Source organism: Carassius carassius, chromosome 4, assembly GCF_963082965.1.
Source record: "Carassius carassius chromosome 4, fCarCar2.1, whole genome shotgun sequence".
In the NCBI taxonomy this organism is placed as follows: Eukaryota; Metazoa; Chordata; class Actinopteri; order Cypriniformes; family Cyprinidae; genus Carassius; species Carassius carassius.
The window spans coordinates 34,880,536-34,907,519 of NC_081758.1; the positions used below are offsets into that span (position 1 = coordinate 34,880,536).

Sequence of the window (26,984 nt, forward strand, 5' to 3'; positions counted from 1 at the left end):
GTGGCTCATTGTGTTTTGCTTACACATGTTGTCAATCTTTTGTTTTCCCTTAACCCTAGACTTTTGTTTATTATTATTATTATTGTTACTGTTTGTTATGTTTAACTCAATAAATCTTATTTTTGAATGAACATTTCCGTTTGATCCCTCTTTTGTGTTATGGCTTGAGCTGGTCGTAACAATACAATATTTAAAAAAGTAGTTTATTTGTACAAAATGTTTTTGCTTTTACAGGATTTGCATAGTACAATTAGAGTATGAATGTGATGTATGTATATTAGTATACCGAGTAAAAGCTAAATTAAAATTTTACTGCACTGAAAATACACTTGTATGTTCCCAAACCATAAGAACTTGTGCTTACATTGATCTTTAATTCCAAGTCTTATGCAAGGCATTCAGTATTTAATACTATAAATATGTTCACATTGGTCTCCCTTTATTTATTTTTTAGCTCTGACATAATGAAGTCACGATGTGAAAAATGGATGCTTCCTTGATCTTTTGAAATATACGACTTTGGGATGTAAACATAATGAAACATTCAGAAGTCCTTGTCCTAGTCCAAAGAAAAAGCATGTATAGAAACAAAGCTACAAAAACGTCTTGTTCTGGAAGCTGTGACTTTGTGTTGTCAAAGTGATGAATACATTAACACATACCCTTCGCATTTAGCAACTTGGACTGCCTAATCACAGTAAAATAATGAAGAGGAAGTGGGATTGATACTATAATGGATATGATTATTCTAGCTGGTAACAAGTTGGTAAAGATAAGAGTAGAGAACCATTTCATTGGACTGTTAAGGCCCATTCACAACAGCGATAACATCAACAATACAGATATTGTTTTAAAAATGAATCTAAAAAGGACAGCACAGCACACACTATAACAATAATGAATTACTTGCAAAATAATTTTTCCAGCTGATAAAAAAAAAGCAAAAAGACATTGACAGCCAAACAAATCCATCCTGCTTTAAAGAGCTGGAGCATTTAAAGTGGCAGACAACAAAACTGTAGCACACACTTTTAGTAAACAATATTATCATGTGCTGGTGTAGACCCTAATACAGTTAATGTAATATTTAACATTCTTGGTGTGAATAGGCCATCATTCATTTCACATCCTAAGAAGGCTCTTATATTGAGCTCTTTAAGGTACAGTAGCAAAAAGGCCTTTTTGATCCTAAAGGCCTTGAGAGGGCGGGGGAACTAAATTAGGACTGTTTGATAAACATTACAAATGGACCTCAGGGAAAGGATAAAAATATGACATGAGCCCTTTGAGTAATGAAATTAATATAATGTTAGGTGTGGTATATATTTAACTCAGGACTCAAAGACATTAGTGGACATAGCACCTGGAAGAGGAAGAGAACAGGAAATAGATCACTCATGACTTCGTCTATGACATCATTGGCGTGTTATTGTTTTTTTCTCTCTTACAGTCGAGTTTGTCTGTCGCTTCTATAGTACTGATGACAGGACAAGTAATCTCTGTCCTTCAGGATGATGGTTATTTCGTATTTCGATGGTTATAGTTTGTTCGTGCTGCAAACCACACTTGCATTCTGAGTGATAAGTGTGTCCATGCACACTCCCAAACAAGATTTAGTACTTTCAGGAATCAAGTCTATTGTTCTTAGTGTGCGTATAGATATTCTGTTATATACATATTGACATAACACAGCAGCTGTGAAATTGTCCCAAAGAGTTTAAACCCTATAAACAAGCATTTAAGATTTTGGTTCTAGCTCAGTTTAAAAAGCTGCACCCTCAAAACAAAGAGTCTTTAACCGCACGAAACAGCTGCAGTGACGTTGGTTCTACTTTCTGTTTGGGGTTTTGTTCTCGCCCGACCGGGCTGTAACCCGCAGACCATCCTGTGGGCTTGAAGCCAGGAGAGCGTCCTGTGGGAATCAATCCCATGGAGCTAGTGAGCGCATTTCGCCGCAGAAATCTGCCAGAGGTCACAAGGTCACCATAACCATGGGCGTGAGAGAAGGCATAACCAGACCGACGTGTGCTCCTTCGGCTGAGCCTGGTGCGGCGCGGACGAGGAGCAGGTTCTTTCATCTGACACACCTTATACCTCACCTGTATTTAGCAATCAAAACAGATTTGTTAATTTGTTCACCTATCTATCTATCCATCCATCCATATCAGCAACATCAATGCATTTCATTGATGTGCATGTAAACATAGTCAATCAATTCATATTCAGAACATGCCAATGTGTAAAGTGTTTTATAAACAATCTTCAAAGTAATTGATATGATAATATTTCATGGAATAATTATGTTTTTTGCTGTTATTCGGTCAGTAACTGGAACTGTGATTTACCCTCTATTTGAGGATCAATGATGGGATGTTAAGTAACTCTATACCTTCTCATTGATGGTAGGAGAGATCTGGCTGTAGATGAACCGGTATCCAACCACAGGCAGCACACACAGTATAGCCGTCAATACAACAGTCAGCCACACATTGGGCTGGTTAAGACAATTTTTGGCAGTTCCTGTAAAACACAACATACACACACTGTATATACTCCATACAAAACACTTTTTCTAGAAAATGAATATGAAAAACAGTATGTGACATGACATATTTAAAATTGGAATGGAAATGTAAAAAAATGGAATGCTAAATGATTTTCACATATCCTTATGCATTTTATTGTATTGTTTTCATCCAATAATAAAAATTGTAAAAAAAAATATAATGATTATAATAACAATAGTTGCACAGTCATTCAGCTTTTGTAAAGCATTTTAACCATTTTTATTATTAGATGAAAACTCTAATATAACACCAAAATCAAACATCACTACATATTAAACAAAATAAAAATAAAATATATGACTGATATATACAGTATACATACAATTTTTACAGTAATAGTTTTTTTTTTTTTGCGCACACGCACATTTTTTACATATTTTGACAATTTTGCATCCAAAAAAACCCCAAACTAACACAATATAGAGACAATGCAAGCCCTGCTTACCTATGAACGCAAAAGAAGATGGACGTAACTGGAAAAGTCCATCAGTGTACATGGCGAAGGTCAATATGAAGAACATTCCCAAACTTCCCCAAACAAAGAGATGGTTAACAACAGTCCAGTACGAGAGGTCTAGTCCCAGCTGTGGGGAATATAGAGAAGAAATTAGGATAACTAAAACATCTAAACAAATTAAATGCATAAACATTAACTGCAATGCAGGGATATACCGACCTGTACACACATAGTGACGGTGAGGCAGGTTTGAGTAATCAGTGCGAATGACTGATAGTCTGCCCCATCTTTGCCGTCGTCTCTCGCAGTGTCATATGTGGCAGCATAAGGCACAAAGAACAGCACTAGAGAGCTGTACCAGCTATGAAGTGCACACATCATGAAAGCATGTTTACTGAAGTACTGGCTCAACTGTCCAGGCAAATACAGCTGAGGGTACTCGAGACTCCAGCCAGCATTCACATCCTGGAGAAACAGAAAAAAACTAACCATTAATATACAGTTGAAATGCCTCAAAGTCTCATTCATCTTTTAACACACAATTGACGTTTCTTCAAGGTTAATAGTAAAAAAACAAAACAAAACAAAAACACATGTTTCTTCAAAAGCCTTCCTCAACTGTCTGAATTGAGCATCATCAGAATTGTTTGGACATAAACAGACATAAATAAGTTTTCATATCATGTAACACACACAAACACAAAAACCCTACCTGGTCAAACAGACTCATTCCCAGAACAGGCAGGGCAGTGTATACCAAGTTATACAAAGTGATGTAGCCTTCATCATATACTGTCTAGAAAGACATGCAAGAATCTCACATTATTTTTATATTTACATTAATAAGTCTTTGCAAGGGTAATTGCAAGAAAAAAAGAAGAGTTTTCAGTTCTGTTGCACTTGGCTCACCTGAGCAGAAAAGCCGCAAAAAAATGCGTACCAGAAATGCACAAAGGTAAAGGTGAAGTTCTTATAGAAGAAGTACCGCAGGAACTTGCACATGCGCAGGTATGACCAGCGCCCATGTACCAGCAGGAGGCGCTGCAGGAAACGGAACTGAGCAAAAGAAAAGTCACTAGACAGCACAGCCTGCATCCCTTCCTGACCGCTGATACCCACACCAATGTGAGCTGCTGCAGAAGAATAAAGAGAATAACATTTTATATATATATACAGTACAGACCAAAAGTTTGGAAACATTACTATTTTTAATGTTTTTGAAAGAAGTTTCTTCTGCTCATCAAGCCTGCATTTATTTGATCAGAAATACAGAAAAAAATGTAATATTGTGATATATTATTATAATTTAAACTAATTGTTTTTAAATTTATTATACTTTAAATTATCATTTATTTCTGTGATGCAAAGCTAAAATTTTAGGATCATTATCACATGATCCTTTAGAAATCATTCTAATATGATGATTCATTATCAAAGTTGGAAACCGTTCTGCTGCTTAATATATATTTTTTAGGATACTTTGATGAATAAAAAAAAAAAAGAAGCTATGTTTTTAAAATATAAATATTTTGTAATAACAATATACACTACTGGTCAGTAATTTGGGGTCATAAATTTTTTTTTTCTTACTTTTTTTTTTTAAATAAAATCAATACTTTTATTCAGCAAGGATGTGTTAAATTGATAAAAAGTGATAGTAAAGAAAATATATTATTAGAATATATATATTATTAGAATTTTTATTTTATTTTGAATAAATGCAGTTCTTTTTAACCTTTTATTCATCAAATATATTAGACAGCAGAACTGTTTCCAACACTCATAATAAATCAGAATATTAGAATGAATTCTAAATGATCACGTGATAGACTGGATGTTACATGTGACACTGAAGGCTGGAGTAATGATGCTGAAAATTCAGCTTTGCATCACAGGAATAATTTTTTTTAAAGTATATTCAAATAGAAAACTCTTATTTTAAGTTGTAATAATATTTCATAATATTACATTTTTTTCTGTATTTTTGATCAAATAAATGCAGGCTTGATGAGCAGAAGAAACTTCTTTCAAAAACATTAAAAATAGTAATGTTTCCAAACGTTTGGTCTGTACTGTATATATATATATATATATATATATATATAAATATATATATATATATATATATATATATATATATATATATATATATATATATATATATATATATATATATATATATATATATATATATATATACACACAAATAATGTAACTGCATTGCTATGAACAACAAGTAAAATCTAAAATAGTCCAATTGTGATTTAATATCTGCAGGAACATTTGAAAAAATAAAAAAAATAAAATCACATTCTGTCTAAAATGCCATTGATTCCTAAGAATTTTGATGTTAATATGCATCGATATTATTGTCAAGCTGAATTCACCTTTAATCATGTTGACATCATTAGCTCCATCTCCTATCGCTAGAGTGACTGCTTTCTTGTATTTCTTGACCAGCTCCACCACCTGGGCTTTCTGCAGAGGAGTCACTCGACAGCAGATGACTGTCTTGCACATGCAAGCCGTCCGCAAAAACTCCAGCTCCATGTTGCTCTCCAGAGCAAACGCCTACAAACACAAAGATCCCATACGATTACACTGGGGTATGAAAACATGACATACTGTATACATAAACAACAGGAAATGGGATGGTTTCACTCTGTGCAGCAACACCCATCTCAGTACCAAGAGTCACTTTCAGTAAAGAGGAGGGAAAGAGACTGTTCCTGTTTCTCACCAAACTGTGTCCATTTATCACCAGTCCGTACTCTCCGTTCACGTTTTCATCCTGAACCACTTTTGGAATATTACCCAGGATAATCTCAGGAATAAGGAATTTGTCTTGTTCAGTATCAGGACACATCTTTAGACGGGCATCCCTTTACAAAAAACAAAAAAAGAGACAATATGAATAAACACAACAGAAATTCTGTAGAAACATACAAACAAAAAAAACCACTGGGCTGGAAAAAGATTCATGCTTTCGCAAGCTAAATCTTGGATATGGAATCTTAACTGAAATCATTTAAATTGTCTCATAAAACACCCATTTTGTGAACACCCACCCAAATAACTCCATGTGTTTTAATACATAATACATATTATGTCATCTGCATGAGATATATTACCTCAGCTCCTGTCTGACCTCCTCTGGTGAGTTAGCTGCAACAATAAACACGTCGTTCATCTCCTCCCTCAGCAGGTTACATGAGTAGCCAATGTTCTCAGCGGTCTCTTTTAGAGAAAGACATTTTATAAAAGTTTTCAGAGGGCCATTTGGTAATTTATTATTAAAAGAACTTAATTAACAATCCTGCCAACCATGAAAGCGCACAAAAATGGTGGGTAATCAGTACATTACATAATGATTATAAATGACACAAGCACTGACCTCATTATGTTACATAACTGAATCATTGCACATTCATAATGTACAGCATAGAAGTTTGAGTTTAATTACAAAAATAGTCTTTGGGAAGAGATTGTGTTGCTTGATGTCGTTCTTCCTCCCTCATGGCATGAGATGCACAGCACAGAAAATTAGGCAATGCAAACACATCAGGTTTACTTTAATCATGTCAGTAATCTTAGAGTGATCAGATATGCCAATTTTTCAAATAACACTTGGGATGAGAAAAAAAAGGTCGCAAATAGCATGTAGAAATAATGAAGCACCTTGCTTGTCACCAGTGAGCACCCAGATTTTGATTTCTGCTCTGGCCAGCAGTTCAATCGTCTGAGCGACTCCATCCTGAAGTTTATCCTCTATGGCTGTGGCTCCAATTAACTACACAAAAAGTACAGCACAAAAACACTTTAGCTTCTTATTCTTAAAAACAGCCAACATTTAGGGTAAATTAACAAACCATTTTTTAAGTTTTTTTTTTTTTTTTTTGGTTGGTTGGTTGAATAAAATGGCTATAGTAAGTATAAAGTGTGCCATCTACAGATGAAGTTACATACCAAAAACACAAGAGACGCAGGCAAATGACTGATTTAATATTCACATTTACTGCACTTTATATGATAAAAAAAATATTAGTAACATAATTTGAAGTAATATATAAATGTGTGTGTGTGTGTGTGTGTGCTGGATATATTTAGTGTTTTGTGCATACCATCATATCTTTTTCTATTTCCTCGTATAGTTTCTCCAGTTTCTCCTCCCGGTCCTCCAGACCAACACTGGACTCATGGTGGCGCTGTTTCCACTCTGAAAAATATTCCTCATCCAAATCCTTATATGCTAGAACAAGAGTTCTCAACCCCTCACCAGCAAACTCCTACAGAGGCAGAGAGAAAAAAGATTGTGAGAGAATGCACAATCAAATACATCGTTAACGGCCAATATTTAGTATTCCTACTGTGAGGAAATCTGCAGAGATTTCAATGGACATAACGTGCTTATGATATTCTATTTGATTTAAGAAACAAATAGTTTACCACCCATGTAGACAGAAGTGAGGAAGGCAGCTCACAAGGTTTTGGAACAGTTATTTTGCCTAAAGTGTTTGAGATAAAGCATTCTCCTTGTAGACTCACTAGAGCCCTCTGGTGTTGACTCACATTGAGGTGCTCTGTGGTGACCTTCATCACTTCGCTGCAGGAGGGATGTAGTCTCTCATATATGATGGTGTCTGCTCCTTTACAGTACAGGGAGAGCTTGCCCTCTGGATTACGAACTGAAAGGAAAATAAACCCCACATATATCACACACAAATACACAATATATGAGAAGAACCATGAAGCCTTCTTAAAGCAAAAGTTCACCCAAAGATAAAATGTTGCTGTGTATTTCCTCACCATCAGGCCATCCAAGATAAAGATGAGTTTGTTTCTTCATCTGAACAGATTTGGAGAATTATAGCTTTACATGGCTTGAATTAATCTAGTGAAAAAGTCAGTCCCCTGTTTTTCAAATCAAAACACAATGATATATTTGGCACCGATTCACTGCAGAGTATCCATTGGTGAGCAAGTGATGTAATGATAAATTTCTCCAAATCTTATCTGATGAAGAAAGAAACAGATTCACATCTTGGATGGCCTGAGAGTGAGTACATTTTCAACAAGTTCTTATTTTTGGGTGAACTATTTGCTCAATCACTAGTGAGCATACCAATTACAGACATCCTTTTTCGCACATTGTTAAAATCCAGGATGGCTAGCAGCTCATAGCTCCTCTGAACCCCCATCTCCTCTATTGTCACTGTCTCAGGACTGCGTGAGCGGAAAACAAAGCCGAAATTACGTGCAGCCGTAACCAGAGCACCCTCATCAGGAGACTGGGCCTGGTACACCAGATCACCTACAGAATAAACAAAAATAAAAATAAAACTATTCATGTTTTAATGTACACAAACTGTAAAAATTAAAGGCATGTTATACACAATCACTCACCCTCCCTTTTTTCTTCTGCCATGACAGTGTGACAGAGAGCGAGTAATCTGAAGAAAGCATGAACGTCTGGAAGCTCCAGTTTTACACCCTCTACCAGACTATGATCATAAAAGAGGAATTTTGGGTCCGCAAGCCGGTTAAAGGAGAAATCCACTGGTGTCATTTCCTATTATCAAACTCAAACTCATTAACCCAGCAGACTCATTAAAACCCCTGGTGATCGTTTGAGACTTTGTTTCTCACCTCTGTGATCTCCAGGCTCTGTCCACTATAGTGGTCAATAACATCTCCTGTAGGGCAGAGAAAACACACTTTCAAGTTCAAACAGTATCTGGCTGTTTGATCGCTGCAGGAGACTTTTATGTCTTGGAATGTCAGCATTGGCAATCTTTTGAAATAAAATAGGCCTATAAATAAAATAAACGAATAATGCATGTGGGACTGGTCCTGACCATAAGATTTCCCATTAATGGAGCATTTGTTGAAGGTCATGATGTTCTGGGTGAGCGTGCCGGTTTTGTCTGAGAAGACGTATTTGATCTGACCGAGGTCTTCATTGAGTGTTGTGGTTCGAGCCTCAGCTGGCGTGTCAGTTTGTGCATGATACATGGTCCTGTCCCAGTTAATGTAGTAACTGTTACCTAACCGAATCACTTCCATACTGCAATGTAAACAGAGAATGAAAATGACATTCCTTTTTTAAATTAGTGCAAAAGTTTTTTGTTTTTTTTCATTTCTTCATTTTCATATAATTTTACAGAAAACAAACAATTATACAGTACATGAACACACTCTACCTGACATATAGTGAGATGGGCACCACAGTGTTGAGGATTATTATGTAGGACCAAAAAGTGAGAAACGCTGAAAACACAGTGTTCTCTTCTCGTGGAAGAAAGGCTTTGAACTTTGACCCTGCATGGTTTTCCCAAATCCAATTCCCTACAGCCAGAATAATACACATCAGAGCCAGAAGCCCAAAAATCTACAAAAAAACAAAAACACAACCTTGGTTAGTAACTTATAGTGACCAATCTCCTCCACTCTGTAATGTGTATATTTATTATGTGTATATAAATACACACACATACAGTATATATATATGCGATTAATTGCGATTGATCATTTGACAGCACTTATATATCATATCTTGCATATCTTGAAGTGAAAGAGCATTTAACTTACAAAGAGCACCAGTACATTCATAAGTCGATCGATACTCGTCCTCTTAAAGGTGCTTTTCCCACAGTTCTGCATCAACTTGGTCTCTGGGCCTAAAGACATAACAGTGTATAAATGAACCAGACCACTTTTACTTCAGTAGAGCAAGCCACTATAATGATTTCAACCATAAATCCAGTACAGTATGTTATTTAAGAACCAGTTTGGGTCTAATCTATTTAGTCTATGGACTGGCAAACCATTTTACAGCCTCAAAAGAATACACATTCTCCGAAGAAGAATTAAACTGGGACACCTGACTGCTCCAGAGCATATACCACACATCTGCCTGAATTTATTACCTGCAAACAGCACCAGGCCAAAACACCAGTCAGTGTTTCTGAGCGTGCAGCCCCGGAGCAGGACTCGCTCATTGTCCAGGGAGTATTTCTGCGAGTCGAACGTCAGCGTGCCCATGAAGCGATCCAGACGATTGTTAGGAGGCTCACAGCACACCTCCCCTGAAGAAAGCACAGAGAAGACCAGAGGAAAATTTTATTGCTCAGAAGTTGAAAAGATTTAGGAGTTTTCAGTTACATTTCATTTATATTAACTTTTTTGGGAATTGCATAGCTCTTTTGACTTTTGTTGACAGACTTTAATGTCCAACTGAAGAAATGGAGAAGCGTTCTGCTTTGGTGATAGAAGTCCGTTGTTGCTTGGAACATCCAGAGACTGCAATGATGGAGGAGAAACTGTATTTTTTAAAGTTTCTGCTAATATGACAGTTTACCTAACAGCAAACCAAAGATTTTAGAGAGCTTGCGCTATGATCTTAGATTAGACTGACAGGACAAGCTGATTCGGTGGTTGACTAGCAGAGCACTGCTCTTTTCTAAATTTTCGGCTCATGTTTTCAAACCTGCAATAACTTGAGGGTCAGTAAACGATGAGAGAATTGTAATTTTTTGGTGAACTATTCCTTTAACTAGAGCAAGGTATTCTCTCGCTCTCTATTTTTCCTCACCATTGAATGCAGCCAAAGCCTCTAAATTGTCCCCCATGTCTCCTGTTACAGTCAGAGCCTGTTTAACCTTCAGGTTGGTTTCTCTGTGTGAAAAAGAAAAAAAGAAACACATAACAAACAATGTACATAATAACAAATGTGTTAAACATAAAAACAACAATGCCTCTACTGTGTTTCTTGTACTCACCCATCCAGCTCCGCAGTCTCAATGTAGATTAAGTTGAGAGGTTCGCTGCTGGACAACAGGAGCAAATCTGCCTGTGAGGAGGATACAGAGAGACAACATGATGTTAATTCATCCATATGCATCTGCTCCTAAATCTTTAAGTAAAGATATAAAGTCAAATGTTACAGGTAAATTTAATATAAATCTAAATCTGTAAAATGTATTACTGTGACAAACTGGTTATTCTCCAACTTTATGATGTCTCCCACTTGCACATTCATCCATTTCTCGCTTATCAGTCTATTGTGAAAAAGAGAGAAAAATGGATGTCTACCACATAATTATGATTACAACACAACATTTTCAACACTTAGCTTGTGTGGGTTATATGTTTCTATTTAATTCAACATAAATTATGAATGCACATTCTTGATGAGCTTGATACTGACTTTAAATATGATGAGGGGCCACCTGGAAATTATTTCAAAAATAGAAAAATAGATCTCTGAGGCATCATTCTAACAGCCATTGTGTGTGTGTGTGTGTGTGTGTGTGCTCTTGTTTTTGTGACATATCAGGACACAACTCTGTATAATGACATGGGCATGACACAGGTATTACAAGGAGAGGGTGACTTATGAGGACATAACCCATGTCCCCATTTTTCAAAACGCTTATAAATCATACAGAATAAGTTTTTTTGAGAAAGTAAAAATCCACAAAGTTTCCTGTGAGGGTTAGGGGTAGGGTTGGTGAAGGGCGATAGAATATACAGTTTCTACAGTATAAAAACCATGTTTCACAAAAACAAACGTGTGTGTGTGTGTGTGTGTGTGTGTGTGTGTGTGTGTGTGTGTGTTGTAAAAACATGAGAACAGGTTACAACAACAGGAAGAACCTTTCTGTGTGTCTATAGCTGTGTCCTGTTGTGATTTATGTGTTTGTTTTGTAGTAAGTTGAAAATTAAAATCCTTCCAGATTAAACCAGAGACAAATAAGTAGAAGAACTCATTAAATCCCACCTTTTTACTCTAAAAAGCCCACATATAATTGCTGAGGAAAACAGAAAAGGCTTTTTACATTTTTTTATTTATTCTTATTGTAAAGCACTTTGGATCAGCTATGGTTGTGTTAAACTTGTGCTCTATAAATACAATTTGCCCTGACTTTCTTTTATGCACCAAATCTGAGCTAAAAGGCAGAATTTCTGAAACTATTAATAGTATTGGTGATGCATTTTACTGAAAAACTCTTGAGTCATTATCATATACCAAAATGAAAGATAAAGGAATAATAATAAAGGAAATTTAAAACTACTTTTTGGTAAACTATCGAACCTACAACAGCTCTGATTGCATTTGGTTTTATGTGAAATTCTTGTATGAAAAAAGGTGTATAGGTAACAAGACTGAGAGAGAGGGTGACAAACAATATTTGACAGCCACTCACTTTCCACTGATGAGCACATTCACTTTACGGTTATTCACCTTTCTGTCACTTCTGTGGCGATTCTGTCAGAAAAGAAGACAAAAAAAACCTTAAGAAAAATCATGTAAGAAGCCAAATGAAAGCAAAAAGAAAAAAGATAACAGAAGCCCTCATGGGCTGAATGGTCAAACGCCAAGACCTTCTGCATCCAGAAACCAGCTCATCCCAGTTTTTAGAAGGGAGAAAAAGAGGAGAGGAGGGGCGAGGAGTGTGATTCCCTAATTCCACTCCACTCCTCTTAGCAGGAACAGAAGGACTATTGTATCAAACTTTCCAGTCCACCGCTGACAAATTTTATATCTGTAAACTTTTGCTTTGCGAGTCTCTGTTACTCAGAGGAAATTTTGCTTGACATATTAAATTAAGCCTGTGTATCAAAGTAATGGGCATTTAAATTAGACATGTACTGAGTATTGCAGTAAAAGCCGCCAGCCTCACTAAAATGTTGTTTATTTCCATAAGACTCAAAACCAGAGCATGGGAAAACCCAAGTTAGCTCAATTTGGGGTCTGGCAGAAAGACTGGAGTTCCTCTGGATCACATGGGGAGAGCAGAACTTAATGGGTGTACCACATTGTCACCTGATTTCAAGAATACTTCAATTGATTCATACTCCTTACCAGGTGCAATCCAATAGATATGAAGATGGAGATTTTGGACTAAGGGCATGTCAAAATGGGCAAGGCTATCCAGTACTACATGGCACAAAACAATCAACAAAATGTTGCAATTGTGGCATGGAAGACATTTTCTATAAACCAAAAAATGTAAGGTATAGTCCACCCAAAAATTTGATTTCTGTCATCATATCCTCACCCTCATATCTTCTGTGAAAGACAAGAAGAAATTTTGAAGAATGGCGAAAGCTAAACAGATTGTGTTGCCTTGAATTCCATAGTATAGACAAACAACACAATGAAAGTCAATCGGAAAAACATTTCGGTTATCAACAAATCTTCTTTTGTGTTGAGCAGAGGAAAGAAAGTCATACAGATTTGGATCGACTTGAGGGTGAGGAAATGATGACTGAATTTTCTTTTCCGGGTGGACTCTCCTTTTAAAGACTTTCTGAATAATTTGGCAAAAACAGTCTAATGACAGTCTTGTTGTTTCCTCTCAGGAAAAAAGAATGACTAGGTCTTTAGTTTGCTGTATACTGTCAAATGTGTGTACTTACAATATCATCGATGGCGTCTTTGGCTGCAGTCACTGATAATACTAAGACTAGAGGGACAACCGTGGTAAACCAGGACAGAGAAGAAATAGCAGGAATAACCTACAAAACACAAACAAAAAAATGTTAACGTGCTTTGAATGTGGAAACATGATATTCAAGTAATGCCAGCAATATACTGATTTACAGTTACTATACACCGTGAGCCAGAGAGGTTAGGCTTGTACATATACAGTATGAATGGGAGAAGTCATATCACTTAATATGACTGCGTGATATGAGCTTAGAAATACAATTTATGATAATATGATTATTGTCTGTTATTGATCATGTAATTTTTAACAGTTACACACACTTCTGTCTCCCCCACATTCTTTGAAATATGCATGACTAAACTAAAATATATGCATCTGAGGCAACATCTTTGAAGAATGTCACTTCTTTTGAATCAAACGGACTTTGTTTCCGAATCCAGATTCATTAATTTACTTAATTTTTAGACTGACAAACACATTTTTCCAATGCTTCATCCAGTAATCTTGGATTATACACACCTGTAAGATGAGCAGGAAGAGGAAGTAGGCATTAGCGATCCTCTGGAACTGCTCAAACAAGTTGAGAGGCAGAAATGTGAAGGGATTGTATTTGGAGGTCTTGATGGAATTGGTCTTCAGGAAGAAAGGACAGAGATGAAAGATGGTTCAGTAATGTTCTGATATCATGTTACATGCAGAGATGTGGTTTGTCTCAAGATTACACATGCATTACATCATTTCAAGATGTAAGTAATAAGTGATGAAACACAATGACAAATAAAAAGTGTTGGTGTTGTTGGAATAAAAAATAACTGGTCATGATGACATTCTGTCAAATATATCACCAGACATAACATAAATGTTCATTTATGCAGGTTTGAAATAATGATTTTGTTTTAGTTTTCTGATTTTATACTCACAGCATATTTGAAGGATAAGTTATATTCTCTGTCATTTGCTCTGATCTTCCTCTCCTCCTCTAGAAGAAAATAAATAGAGAAATTGCACTTTCTGATATGAAACAACAATTGCATAAGAAAGGAAAACTCTTTTTAAATGTTTAGACTTTGGAAGGTTTTGATGTGTATAATTTGCCGAATGTTTTTGTTAGGATGCTCAAAAAAACCAACAAACACAACAACAACAAAAACGTCTAACTTTCAATAACCTTTTGGGGAAATCAACCACAATTTCAACCTCACAAAAATGAGTGATGAAAGACTTTAGTTTTCTAGTTCTTTTGTCAGATCTGTGCATGTACCTCTTTCTTTCTTCCGTGTGCAGTCTAAGCCAAAGAATGACATGTCTTCCCTTTCCGTCCCTTTTCCTTTTCAAGGATTAATCATGATTTCTCTGAAAAGAGAACAAAACACTTGAAGAGAACTTGTTTCCTTCCAGAAAGAATATGAACTGCTTAATGATGATTCAAAATGATTTTCAAGCATCATTTGTTTGCACAAAAGCACCAGTACATCCTGATTTTGCATTTTTAATGGATAGACACAATGGAAAAAAATTGTCATTATGAAAACCAGAAATAAATAATTAAGGGGTTACAAATCAGTACATGTCCTACTCAAGTTTAATTGGAAGTCTTAAAGGGATATTTTCCTAAACGTCTGAATTCTGTCATCATTTACTTACATTAATGTAGTTTGAAACTGGGATGACTTTATTTATAGAGCATAAAAGGAGACATTTAACTGAATGTTCAAGCTGCTCTTCCATTCAATAACTAAAGACAGTGAGCAAATGGACCAGAAAAGCACAGTAAATGTGAAGTTAAGTGAAGTGACATGTGGCCAAATATGGTGACACATACTCGGTATTTGTGCTCTGCATTTAACCCATCCAAGTGCACACACACAGTAGAGAACACACACACCCGGAGCAGTGAGCAGCCATATTGCTGCGGCGGGAAACCCCGGGGGAAAAATTAGGGGTTCGGTGCCTTGCTCAAGGTTCTTGCCTCAGTCGTGGTGGTTTTTCACTCCCCCCACTGACCTGCCGGTACCAAGACTCAAACCTTTGGGTTACAAGTCATCATATTTTTGAATTCACAGTTCATGGCAATCTGTATAATCAACATACACAGTCTTTACACTGCAAATCTAATTTGCAATGGAATGCATAAGACCTTTCACACTCTAAGTGTTAGTAATGACTGAGCCCAAAAAATAAAAAGATTACAGCATGTACTGAGACCGAGACAACACCCAAGCCAAATGTGCAAACTTTCTGATGTTAATTCATCATGGCAGCACAAGATGCAGGGAGTGATTTACAGGAAAAGTGACAGAATAAGACAAAAAATAAACAGGTTACAGAGAAAAACAGACATGAGTCCAATTAAACCACAGAAACAAATACAAGGGGTTCTGGGAGGAGGTGCAAAATGACAAGGCCCCGACCACAATATGCACACATAAAAACCACATATGCAAATGTATGTTTGCAAACACGCATGCTGCAGGAACACCTGTCTCACTTCCACCACAGAAGGGTCAGGCGGTACCCTCACTGTACAGCGACAAGAAAGTAGTCACTGAGAGAACTAAAATATAAAATGTATTGATACTACTATTTTAATAAATAAAATTATATTACATAAACTTTATGTTATGCAGGACCTGCTTAATGAATAAAGATGTAGAGAGCAAAAAGTAGGCAGAGAAAAGGGGGGAAACAAAAAAAATTCAAACCACAGAAAGAAAGAGGCAAAACTTTCAATTTTACTAATCACATACCATAAATCATCCACTCACACTCTCCCTTTCTCAAACACACACTTGCGTTGTAAATTCCAATTTCATTTTATGATAAATTTAAATTGAGGTTGCAGAATTGCAAATTGAATTTGAATTTAAGAGAGAAATGAACTAATTCAAAGAAAGTTAAAGTGATCATTTACATGTAAATTCTAAGCTAAAACTGTAATATTGAATGAATGAATGAATGAATGAATGAATAGTTAGTTAGTTAGTGTCATACATCATCTGGCCCATAAAGAATTTAAGGCAGCACCTAGAAAATCCTCACTCAATACGCTAAACTTCCTCTCTTTGGAGGGAAAACAATGACTGGTGATTTTACAAACACTGTCTAGAAATCAAGTGACAGACATATGTAAGTTTTCTGAGGGGCTATTGTGTGCCCTCTCAATTTCCACCTTTCCCTTTGACACAAAGCCAAAAAACCTTTTAGATACTTTCATATGTTCCTGTGAAATGTGATTATAGCCCCATCTCGGTTTTGTAAAAAAATAAAACAAGGTAAAGGAGTGCATGCACGTGTATATTTGTGTATCTAGGTTATATCTGAGTGAATTCAAGTTAAATATGCATACAAAAGGAGTAATATCCTGTCTCCTGATCAGCTTTGTGTGTCTCAGAATACCCCACATGCCTGTGTGTGTGTGCTGGCATGTTCTGGTCACTATTGTTCCACAACACTTCAGATAATCTCCGGTGCCCTGAGGGGTATTTTTAAAAACCTATGACTGTAATCTGGGCCATAGAAATAGAAATCATAACGGAATAAAACGATCATGCAAATAAATAAATAAAGAAATAAAGAATGGAAAGAAATGTGAAGATCAAGACAATTAAGTGGTTTTGAAAGTAGGGCAGTGCATTGCACAAGGGGTTCTTTAGAATCCCACTGAAGACAAAAGGAAATGCCACTGTGTGTGCAAATTATCATATCATATATCATATCATCAATGCAGGTTAACAGTATAAATCCTTAATGCACCAACACAAACATTGCAACTCAAACTCAGTCTGGTAAATGGTGAGGGAATGGGGGGAAAACATTGTGAAACGCAACACTTTGACTAACCGCTGAAAGATCATACAATAAAGGGAAGTGCTAATGACAAACAAGCGCATACTTGTACAATGTATTCTGCACAGACTGTGGGAAAGCTAAAAGACTAGCAACAGCAAGTGAGGCACAACACTGTAACAACAAAAACAGTGAATACATAACCATACATTAAAGCATTGATATATTATACAACATTCAAATTAATCAGCGAATTGTAATCTGTGAGTGTCACATGTTTCAGTCTAGAATACCGATTGCAACATGCAGCTTATGTAGTCCAGCACATGCATCTTAAGACAGTATTAAACATGCAGCGATCCCACAGAAATACAGTCTGGAGATGACAGCAGATCAGTGCTGGGGGAGGTTCTTCGAAACTGCTGTTTGTCATGTTTCAAGATATGTGTAAGGAAGAACAGTTCAACTACAGCTACATTTTAATAGTAATTAGTTAAACTGACAAAAGGTAGCCTACCCAACAACAAAGCTGATTAATAGGCAATATCTTTTAGAATTATCATATCAGAATTGAATCACAGTTTTTAATCACACATTACAATATATATTAAGAATGTTTATTAATAATATAATCATATAATTATGTTTATATACTTTATTATATTTATTAATATCATAATATTTTATTATTTTATATTTAAAATAATAAACAATGCAAAATTTTGCATTCAAATATTTACATGAACCACCCAAATGAACTGATTCCCCTGATTAAACAAGCACTCTAATTCTACAAATAAAAAAGAGAGAAGAGCATTCTAGGAGAGTATATGCTTTCGTTTATTCAGCTATAAAGTTCGGTGCACAATGCAGTGTTACAAAAATAGTGATCAGGCCTGTTTCTAGGCACAGGAAAGCTAGGTGGTCGCCACCAGCAGAAGGGGCACCAATGAGCGCACATACTGGCACTACATTTTAGCAGGGTTGTTATAAAGAGTGGCACAGTCACCCTGAAATATGATTGCCACCCCCACTGGATCCCCCAACATCACTGGTATAGAGTACTGTCAATCTGACGATGTATGGATCAGAGCACTGTCATTGCTGCCTCATTGTTGCATGCAAATGCTTGCATTTGGAGTGCTCAACAACATTGTTAGGTCAATGGGTTCTGTCAGTGCTTTGGCACAGTAATGCTTTTTTTTTTTTGCCATGCAATAAAGCTAAATTCAAAGGACAATTTTAAATATCAGTACTGTAAAGAATGCACAAAATGAATATTTTTAAAGGCAGTATTTGTGGCAGTGGAGAAATGCTGTGAAAATAGTCCATAAGGTGTGTGTTGTTGCACCAATGCTTTGTTAAAGGATCAGTGTGTAGTGTAATATTCTCACATAAAACTTTAAGAGTACTAAAAGTTTAAAAATACTGGTATAATAATGCTACATTTATTCATTCACTTCTAGTTTACGTGTCAGTGAGTAACAAAGGAATAAGTAGCTGGATTCTGATTACTTTTACAAATACGTTTGACTAAAATAATGGAAAAAAAACTGACACTTTAAATCAATGTTTCAACAGCAACATAATGGCTAGAAGCATTTTATTACTTTTTATATGAATAATGTACCTAGTTTCTGGGGAAAAAGCTAAACCACATTGCTAGTTGGTTACTTCCCAGCACCACTGCTGATGGATGCCTGCTTAATGTTTAATCTAACAAAAAAAGTAACCTCTATCCAAATATTTGGGTTTACCAGATGGTTTTTCCAAAATTGGCTAACAAAATGTTTCCTTGAAAATGTTTTTCTTTTAGTTATGTAAACATCATCTCACACACAAGACTGAAACAGGTCTGGAACATTAGCTTTCTTTGAGTTAAGCTTTACATTTAATCTGTGTTTATAAAAGTGTCCCTCAGACATGTAAACCATGCAAAACTCATCCACAGTGTTTCAGGAAGTCTGAAAGATCACTCTGAATCAGGTCAACAGAGCCAAAGGTGGCTAAGACTAAAGAGAGACAACTTTCCCGGGAGTTTACATATTAATGGCTACTGAAGGAATGTTGTTCAAATAGTGCTCATCCAGCACTATTCCACTGGGAAAGTACAGGAACCTCTTAAGGACATCTAGTAATACATTAAAGGCCAACAGCATCATCTCTACCAAACCAGTCCTGAAGCAGACCCTTTACTAAATGTCTGTGTAGTGAGTAACAGGCAAAAAAGTGTGCCACTGTTGCAGTGGGATTTCATCATTTCCTCAGCTTCACTCAGAGGGCGCAGGAAACATGCTGCCTGAGTCAGGCAGAGGAGAGCATCATGGGAATGGGCAGCTGAAGCTAAAGAGCAATGTTCAAGGTTAAAAATCTCACTGGAGATATACAACTTGGTGTGAATTGAATTTGTAAACGTCCCAGTGTGAGATGCTTGGCATTTATGGCCCTATGATGGAGATCTGACTAATGATGGCAGCTGTTTCAAGTACTTTTTCTAGCATTTTATGTGGCTGCTTACTGGCTCAGGTCAAAGTAACCCATCTGCAATCTCCATGACATTCTGAGGTCAGCATAAACAGCCACTATGTGTCTTAAGAACTGATCTGACCAACTAGCAGTCAGCCAAGGTGTAAATGGTCTTACTTCATGGATTCAAATTAGGCCAATCTACATCATGACCATTCTTAAAGAAACAAAATAGATAGACATGTCTTAAACAAGTTTAATTTAGTTTATGCGGTTTATGCTAGCATCGATGTACTGTACAGTTCAGGTCCTTCCTTCAATCCAGGTATATGGGTCTTTTTTGTCCCCCTCCATCCGCCATACTTTTATCACCACAGATGTCTAGCAATTCTTTACATGGCTGCATGGGTTGAGTCACCTCAAATGGTGCGAGACAATTTACAATGCAAAATGTAATGCTTAGAGCTGTCAGTCAAAACCTCTAACTCAACCTATGAGAAACAGTAATAGTGATACTTCCTTAACCAAATGTAACCAATGATATGATGTCATACTGGTTGTGACATGCTGCTCCCCTTCTTCTATTGTTAGTGTTATTTGTAACATTAGTTTATTCTTCACTTTTTGTTATCCTTTCTAGCAGCTTCACAGTTATTACAATACAACAGAATTTGAGGAACTCAGCTACTTCTGTTTTATCCGTTTTTACTGAAATCCCCTCACGGGAATAAAACATTGAACAACTAAACTGAACTTCCTTTTCTACTCGTGTTAAACTTATTCATACTGATACATAGTTTGTGTCTGTGTGTGTTTTTATATATTTCAACTAGCCTCAATTGAACTTGCTTGTGTTTGAACACCAAACCAATATAAATATTTTCATCCAAAAATAAACAAAATAATATAAAGTAAATGCAAATTAATAATAATAATAGTAAAGAATAAAAAATGTCTTGTAAATGCATTAAAGTGATAAATCACAACTAAATAGACAATCTATAAGACAAGAGCATAGGAAAAATTTAGCCAATCCTTACAACAGCACTCAGGTATAGCAAAACGAGGAGATGACTCTCTTTTTAACAGATAAAAGCGTGTAATTTCTAATGACCTTTTAATTATTTATCCATTAACAATAACAGCCTGTCAGAGAGATAATCTGATCAGATAAGAGACTGCTGTGTGTTGTCACTGCATTATTTGACAATGAGTTATATGGGCAACCGGAGGAGCTCAGGGTCATGCCACGGTCACAGATATACACGAAGCCTTTATACACATTACACAGCCTATGACAAACTGCTGGACCTGAAGAAAATCATTATACACTACCATTCAAAACATTGGGGTTGGTAAGATTTTTTTAAATGAGATATAAAAAATCCTTTTTTTTTGGGTCACGGAAAAAAAAAAAAACTGCAGTGGCTTAAAATCAGTTTTCACCTGGTGTTAACATATACCTTCTCCAGAGCTAAACCCTGTGTGCCATATATTTCTCTGACAGTTGACTGGTTTGAAAGTTGTATAGTCCAAAAGAAATCTAATTTCAAAACACCTCAACTTTCTCAGTCTATTTTTGATGCCTTATATACTTGTACAGAAGGCAATGATTACCAAAACTCACCCTCAGGCTGTGTGAACCTCTCACTCTTCCCACCCTCTTGTAAGACTGCTGACAGATGAAAAACCCCCAAAAAACGAACAACTCTTTCACACTCATACTCTCGCACATTGTTTTACTTCCTGTGTTTTCTAGGACTGTCTGCTGAATTCCCCTCTACTGACCTTGACCTCTCGCTGCACCCCAAAACTTTACCGTACTCTTACCGTAAGTGTCCTACGGTGACATCGTAGTGTGTGTAGGTCTAGTGTGGGACTTATTTCTCCAGCCAGAGATCATCAAAAAGTCAGCTAAAGAGTCTCCTCTTTGTCCTGGCCTCCTATTCTTTCTCCTTTCTCTCGCTTCTCAGTCTTCCATCTGCTCTCACTTTACGTTGATGGGAAACAGGGAGAGCAGACATCCAGCCTAGACTCATTCACACACGCGCACACATGCACACCCACCCCACCACACACACTCAAGACAAACAAGGAAGAGGGGCGGCAACTTACAATGCTCTCGTGTTGCTCTTTCTTGTTCCACTCTTGTGACAATTTATCCGAGGTAACATTTACTCTTGGTCTTCCTGTGTTACAAACTCAGACGGTCAAACTTTTGTTAAGATCTCTATACATTTTTCAGTTTCTCTCTCTCTCTCACTCACTTGCTAGAAAAGAATCGATTTCTTGCACACCAAAAAAGGAAGCAACCCTCCCCCCCCCCATTCCTCTAACCACTGACAAAGTATAGCAGTACTAAGCATGTTCACTATCACCACTACAAGGCCACACACAGACTAAATACACGCAATATACATCTAAACACAGACTTTCATTTTTATATAAAGCTAATTATAATCAGTCTATATAATATATATAAATATATATAAATGTATCCCCAAACTATAACTAAGAATCCAAGCATCGATTTAGAGAGAAAGCTATCACAGGCCTATACCTTATTGTCATCCTGTTAGTTAATCATCAGTTAAATAGTCCATATACCACAATTGTCAGGTAACAAGAATGCATGCATTTTATAAGTGGAAATTATTATAGATAACCTTATTATGAACCCATAAAAAAAAAAGAAAAAAAAAATCCAAGAAATCAGGTTAATCATATTAATAGAAACTATTAAACACTCATGAGCGCGCGCACACACACACACACACACACACACACACACACACACACACACACACACACACACAGACAGAGAGAACTTACTGTCATTACACACTTTTCCATGTATCTGATTCTCAGCATATTTACAGTAAACATTTATAAAGCTACCAATGTTTATCCATACTTGCAATAAAACGAATGTAATGAACCGATGACCCTAAACTGCCCCAAAACGCAGAAGTGAGAGAATCTGAATGTGACGCCACCAAAATAACTTTAATTTAGAGGTGAAAAAGTATTTTCCACAAAATCAATGCCATTCCCTACCTTTTAAATATACATATTCCACATCAAAATGCACCAGCATTAAAACAAATAAGTGATCTGCATTCTACATAATTTAGTCTTACCTGGGTTTCATTGATTTTTAAAACATGTCACCTCATTAAAGGCAGAGGTCAAGGGAGTGAAACGGCCTGGTGGTTTTAAACAACAACCTGGGCAAGGCTGGACCTGCCGTATCTGGATCACACTCCTCTAGAGACACTTCTAAAGAGAGAAGGAACACTAAAAAAACAGCTTCTGCTGTTAAATACTGTAGACAAAAGAAGAGAGGAAATGATTAAAGAGGAAGAACGACAGTCATATAGAAAGTTTAAAATAGCGAGAGTAGGGTTTACAACCACAGATCAATGCATCCAAACACACACCAGCATAACAATAACGGTTTCCAAAAGAATCAGAATCACACATTACTTCATAAATCATTTATAAATAAATTCAGAATAAGGATACAATCTGTTTGACAAAACATAAACAAAACGAATCAGAATCACACATTAATTCATAAATCATTTATAAATAAATTCAGAATAAGGATACAATCTGTTTGACAAAACATAAACAAAACATATGTCCAAAAGCTGGAATTTACAAGAAATGCATGCACATGTGGTAGTCTACTTTACAGACTGTGTGTTTGTGCATATATTACAAACAAAACACCTCAAAAGAGAGAGCATACAAACTACTTGGCACAAAGTAAACAAGGTTTCATACAGGACATCCCTTCTAAATGGCTGGGAACAATATTTGTCTATATTTGTCTTTTTTTTACTTCCGTATTTATCCGTTTTGAGACACCCATAAACAAGATATGACTACAAGAAATGCTTTTCAATTCGACAAAGATGAATGCATTGAAGGTACCACAGATAAGATTTCTGGAACACATCAGTGATCAATACTAATAGAGAAAAGTGTATGTCTAAATGTGCATATCTGTGCCTGTCAATCAAAGAATAGTTAGAATAGACCACTCCCCCAGCCAAAACACTCCTCCCATTCAGAAGGCCACAGAGAACATGTGGAATGAGCCCATAGACTCATGGTTAGGCAAAACTCTCATATCTTCTCACATTTTTTGTTCTCACGATGTTACTGATACCTTTCATTACAATGTGCTTTGTATAATTGTGAAGTGATAGTTCTGCTTTTCTATTCTCACAGGGCTCCCACACCTTTTATCAATACATTGCTGTGACTTCCAGATGTTTGATAAACTAGATAATTTTGTAAACAATTTTACCAATTTCTAACCAACAAATTGTTTTAATGCTGACTTTTTAACATCTGTATTATTATTATTTCCAGGACTTGTACAGTCATTTGAATGCCTATATAATTTTTGTAAACAAAAAAAAAAAAAAAAAAAAAAAAAACACCCTCAAATAATTTTCTAGCCAACAAAATATTTTAGTGCCGACTTAAGATTTAATTTGCATAACTTTTCCAGTCATATGCTTAACTAGATATTATATGTAAATCATCAAAAATGCAGAGACTGCACTCATAAATACTAATTTGTAGCCAACAAAATATTTTAGTACTGACTTAATTTTCTTTTTTTAATTTCGATGAATCTTCAAGTTGTTTGGTTAACTAGATCATTTTCGTAAAACAAATGCAGAGATTACTTGCCAATTCAATATTTTAGTAATTACTTTTTTAGATTATATTAATTTCCATAACTTTTCCTTGACATTTCCAGATTTTTCATGACCGTGGGAACACTATGCTAGCACTCATTTAGTGAGCAGTTGTCCATCATGAAGAGTGAAGCGAAGCCAAACAGTGAAGTTACTCTTAAGGCTATGAATAAACATACACAATTGTATAAACAGTGTAGGTCCTTGGTTTGTGAATGCTTGTTTGTCTGTCAGTCTTTTCATTTGTCTTATAGTATCAGTTTCTTCTGTTTAAACCAGTCCACTTTAATCCTAAGGATAAATTGAAGATGTCGACCTTGAGCTTCATCTTCACCTCCCTTCTTCAGCAGGCCTGGTCTCAGATTTGAGTTTGACGAACTCTTTGGCAACCTCATCAGTTGAGCGTTGAGAGAGGATTCGTAGTGCAGTGGTCCCGGTTTCGTTGATGTTGATACGCGGGCCCAAGGGGCACCAGCACACGCAGCTTTTCCGGTCTGCTATGTCACGTAGCTGCAGTACTGCGATCCCGACCACCCGGTCCGCACGACCGAAACAATAATCCTTTACCGTCATTTGAATCTCATAGCAGTCCAGACTCATGCCTTTACCCAACACACTGAGATTAAAATAAAGGAGGGGACCATTGTCAGTAATGTGTTTCTGTTGTTGTAATTTTTAAATACAAGTTTAACTGCCAGTGAGTACTACTATTTATCTTATAGAAAATGGCAGTGTTTCAAACTAAATAATATATGAGAGCGTTTTTACTCACAATTGAAAGGCCTCGTTGTACTTTGCATTCCAGCTGTTGTTTTTCGATTTGGTTGTGAATTTTCGTTTCTTCTCTGTGAGCTGTGGGCCGACCAGGTTAACCTCCACAAATGGACGAAACATCCCTGAGGTCTGCCATGTCATGTCATTTACTGCAATCACCATGAAGAAAAAGAGATAATGAGTTCATTAAAAGACACCAGGATTTTTTTTTCAGAATCAAGACTTGATTAAATCATCATAATCTCACCAGACACTTAAATGCAAAGATAAAAGTCCTAAATTTAGCTGCTCTTTGCTGTAGTCTCACCTCTGACACAGAGTTTCTGCTCAGTGTTCCCAGCGGGGGGCGACAAATCCAGCTGAATCACTGCCTCCCCAATCAGCCGCTCAACCCCAGAGCCTGTCAAACCACCTCATTTTACAAATACTGTATTTTCAACACACTGCAGTCAAACTTATGCGTTTTTTTTATTTTTTTTTACACTTTATACTTTGACTGTGGTTAAAAATGTGGAATTCTATTGAATGGATTTTAATAGAAATTTCTAAAACGTTCCAGTGGTAGCTTAGGTGTTATTATATTGCCCAAAATATTTCAGAAATAATTATGTAATGTGCAGAGGATTTGTTGGAACAAAAATGCATTTTAACTAAAATGCGAAAAATTTCAAAGGCATTAGAGTCGATTTTGAAAATTCATTTGGTGCCACACTTTCCTTTATACACACACACACACACACACACACACACACACAAAAGCATTTATAATAATAAGACACAACTGCATTCAACACTTATAATAAGAAGAAATGAGCTTTGCTATAGCAGGTTACAGTTGAAAATATTTTAAAATAGAATGCACTTTTACAATATTACAATATGCTTTTACTGTATTTTTGTATTAAATAAATGCAGCATTTATAACAAGGCACTATATTCACAAAAACACTTAATCTTACCTATGTTTACATATGCAGTGTGCATATATATATATATATATATATATATATATATATATATACACACACATTTTAATTCAATTTATTATTTATTATTTTATTTATTAATTCTGTTTTCCCTTTCATTTCCTAATTTCTGCATTTAATTCTCTAGACATAGAGAGAGAGAGAGAGAGAGAGAGAGACACTGTTCCTAGCCCTTCAAAGAGTCAAGGATGAACGAATCTTCAGCCCACCTCTGTCAGGTCGAACGTTCTCCTTGGGGGTGAACCTGATGCCCATGCCATTTTGAACTGCAAGAAGATATTTCATTGGAAAAATATAAGGGTCTTGCAAATGTCAAATAATTTTTACAGACTGTGTGGCCATGTTCAAGGGTTGATAAAAGTCAGCACTTGAACATGTGTGCAAGTGTATGTATCTCACCCTGAGCATGTTGTGTTGTCACAAACACCTTGATAAGAGCATCTGTGGTCTGTGTATATAGTGAGAGAGCATAGCGCAGCGATGACAGCTCAGGGCTCTTCTCCAGGTATGCTTTTTTTAAACCGTTCCCACCAGCATGGAAGAAGAGCTACCCAGTAGCAGGTTAAAGAGAGAGAGAGAGAAAATGAGCGTGAATTTCCTTCTGCAAAAGGTGCCGAAAAGAATTCATGTGTGAAAAGGCATGCTTGTGGTGAGAAGCTTTCTCAGACTGTTTCAAATTTTCTCTCCTTCCCACACACATTAATGACGCACCGATCCCAAGAACCCAAACACTCAGTGTGCAATGTGTGAAAGTTAATTTAACATGTTGTAACTCA

The 26,984-nt window shown here is 36.2% G+C and overlaps 2 protein-coding genes across 3 annotated transcripts in view; both read right to left on the reverse strand.

Annotated features, from left to right (window-relative positions):
• Window positions 1–182: 182 nt before the first annotated feature.
• atp8b5a (ATPase phospholipid transporting 8B5a) lies at window positions 183–21,903 on the reverse strand. Of its 2 annotated transcripts, none has more exons than XM_059548621.1 (28): window positions 21,561–21,903; window positions 14,740–14,831; window positions 14,399–14,457; window positions 13,998–14,111; window positions 13,447–13,545; window positions 12,231–12,292; window positions 11,009–11,081; window positions 10,803–10,873; window positions 10,616–10,698; window positions 9,951–10,109; window positions 9,613–9,701; window positions 9,225–9,412; window positions 8,880–9,088; window positions 8,671–8,717; window positions 8,428–8,593; window positions 8,147–8,335; window positions 7,594–7,709; window positions 7,146–7,310; window positions 6,703–6,814; window positions 6,156–6,261; window positions 5,765–5,906; window positions 5,412–5,595; window positions 3,934–4,154; window positions 3,737–3,820; window positions 3,244–3,489; window positions 3,013–3,151; window positions 2,390–2,520; window positions 183–2,099 (listed from the first exon to the last, which is right to left on the reverse strand). In XM_059548621.1, the coding sequence occupies exons 2-28, from the start codon at window positions 14,780–14,782 to the stop codon at window positions 1,779–1,781; spliced, it is 3,618 nt and encodes a 1,205-aa protein (XP_059404604.1). In that variant the 5' UTR covers window positions 14,783–14,831; window positions 21,561–21,903; the 3' UTR covers window positions 183–1,778. The 2 variants fall into 2 exon arrangements, with proteins under 2 accessions (XP_059404604.1, XP_059404603.1); XM_059548620.1 differs by having other exon boundaries at window positions 3,934–4,157; window positions 21,561–21,902.
• A 2,446-nt stretch (window positions 21,904–24,349) lies between these two features.
• Window positions 24,350–26,984, reverse strand: part of LOC132139922 (protein unc-13 homolog B) — a 54,722-nt gene continuing 52,087 nt past the window's right edge. The window contains exons 29-33 of the mRNA XM_059548630.1: window positions 26,608–26,755; window positions 26,418–26,474; window positions 25,532–25,622; window positions 25,221–25,382; window positions 24,350–25,064 (exon numbers count right to left, since the gene is read on the reverse strand). Of these exons, the coding sequence (XP_059404613.1) occupies window positions 24,779–25,064; window positions 25,221–25,382; window positions 25,532–25,622; window positions 26,418–26,474; window positions 26,608–26,755 (744 nt within the window). The 3' untranslated portion in view covers window positions 24,350–24,778. The remainder of the gene's footprint in view (window positions 25,065–25,220; window positions 25,383–25,531; window positions 25,623–26,417; window positions 26,475–26,607; window positions 26,756–26,984) is intronic.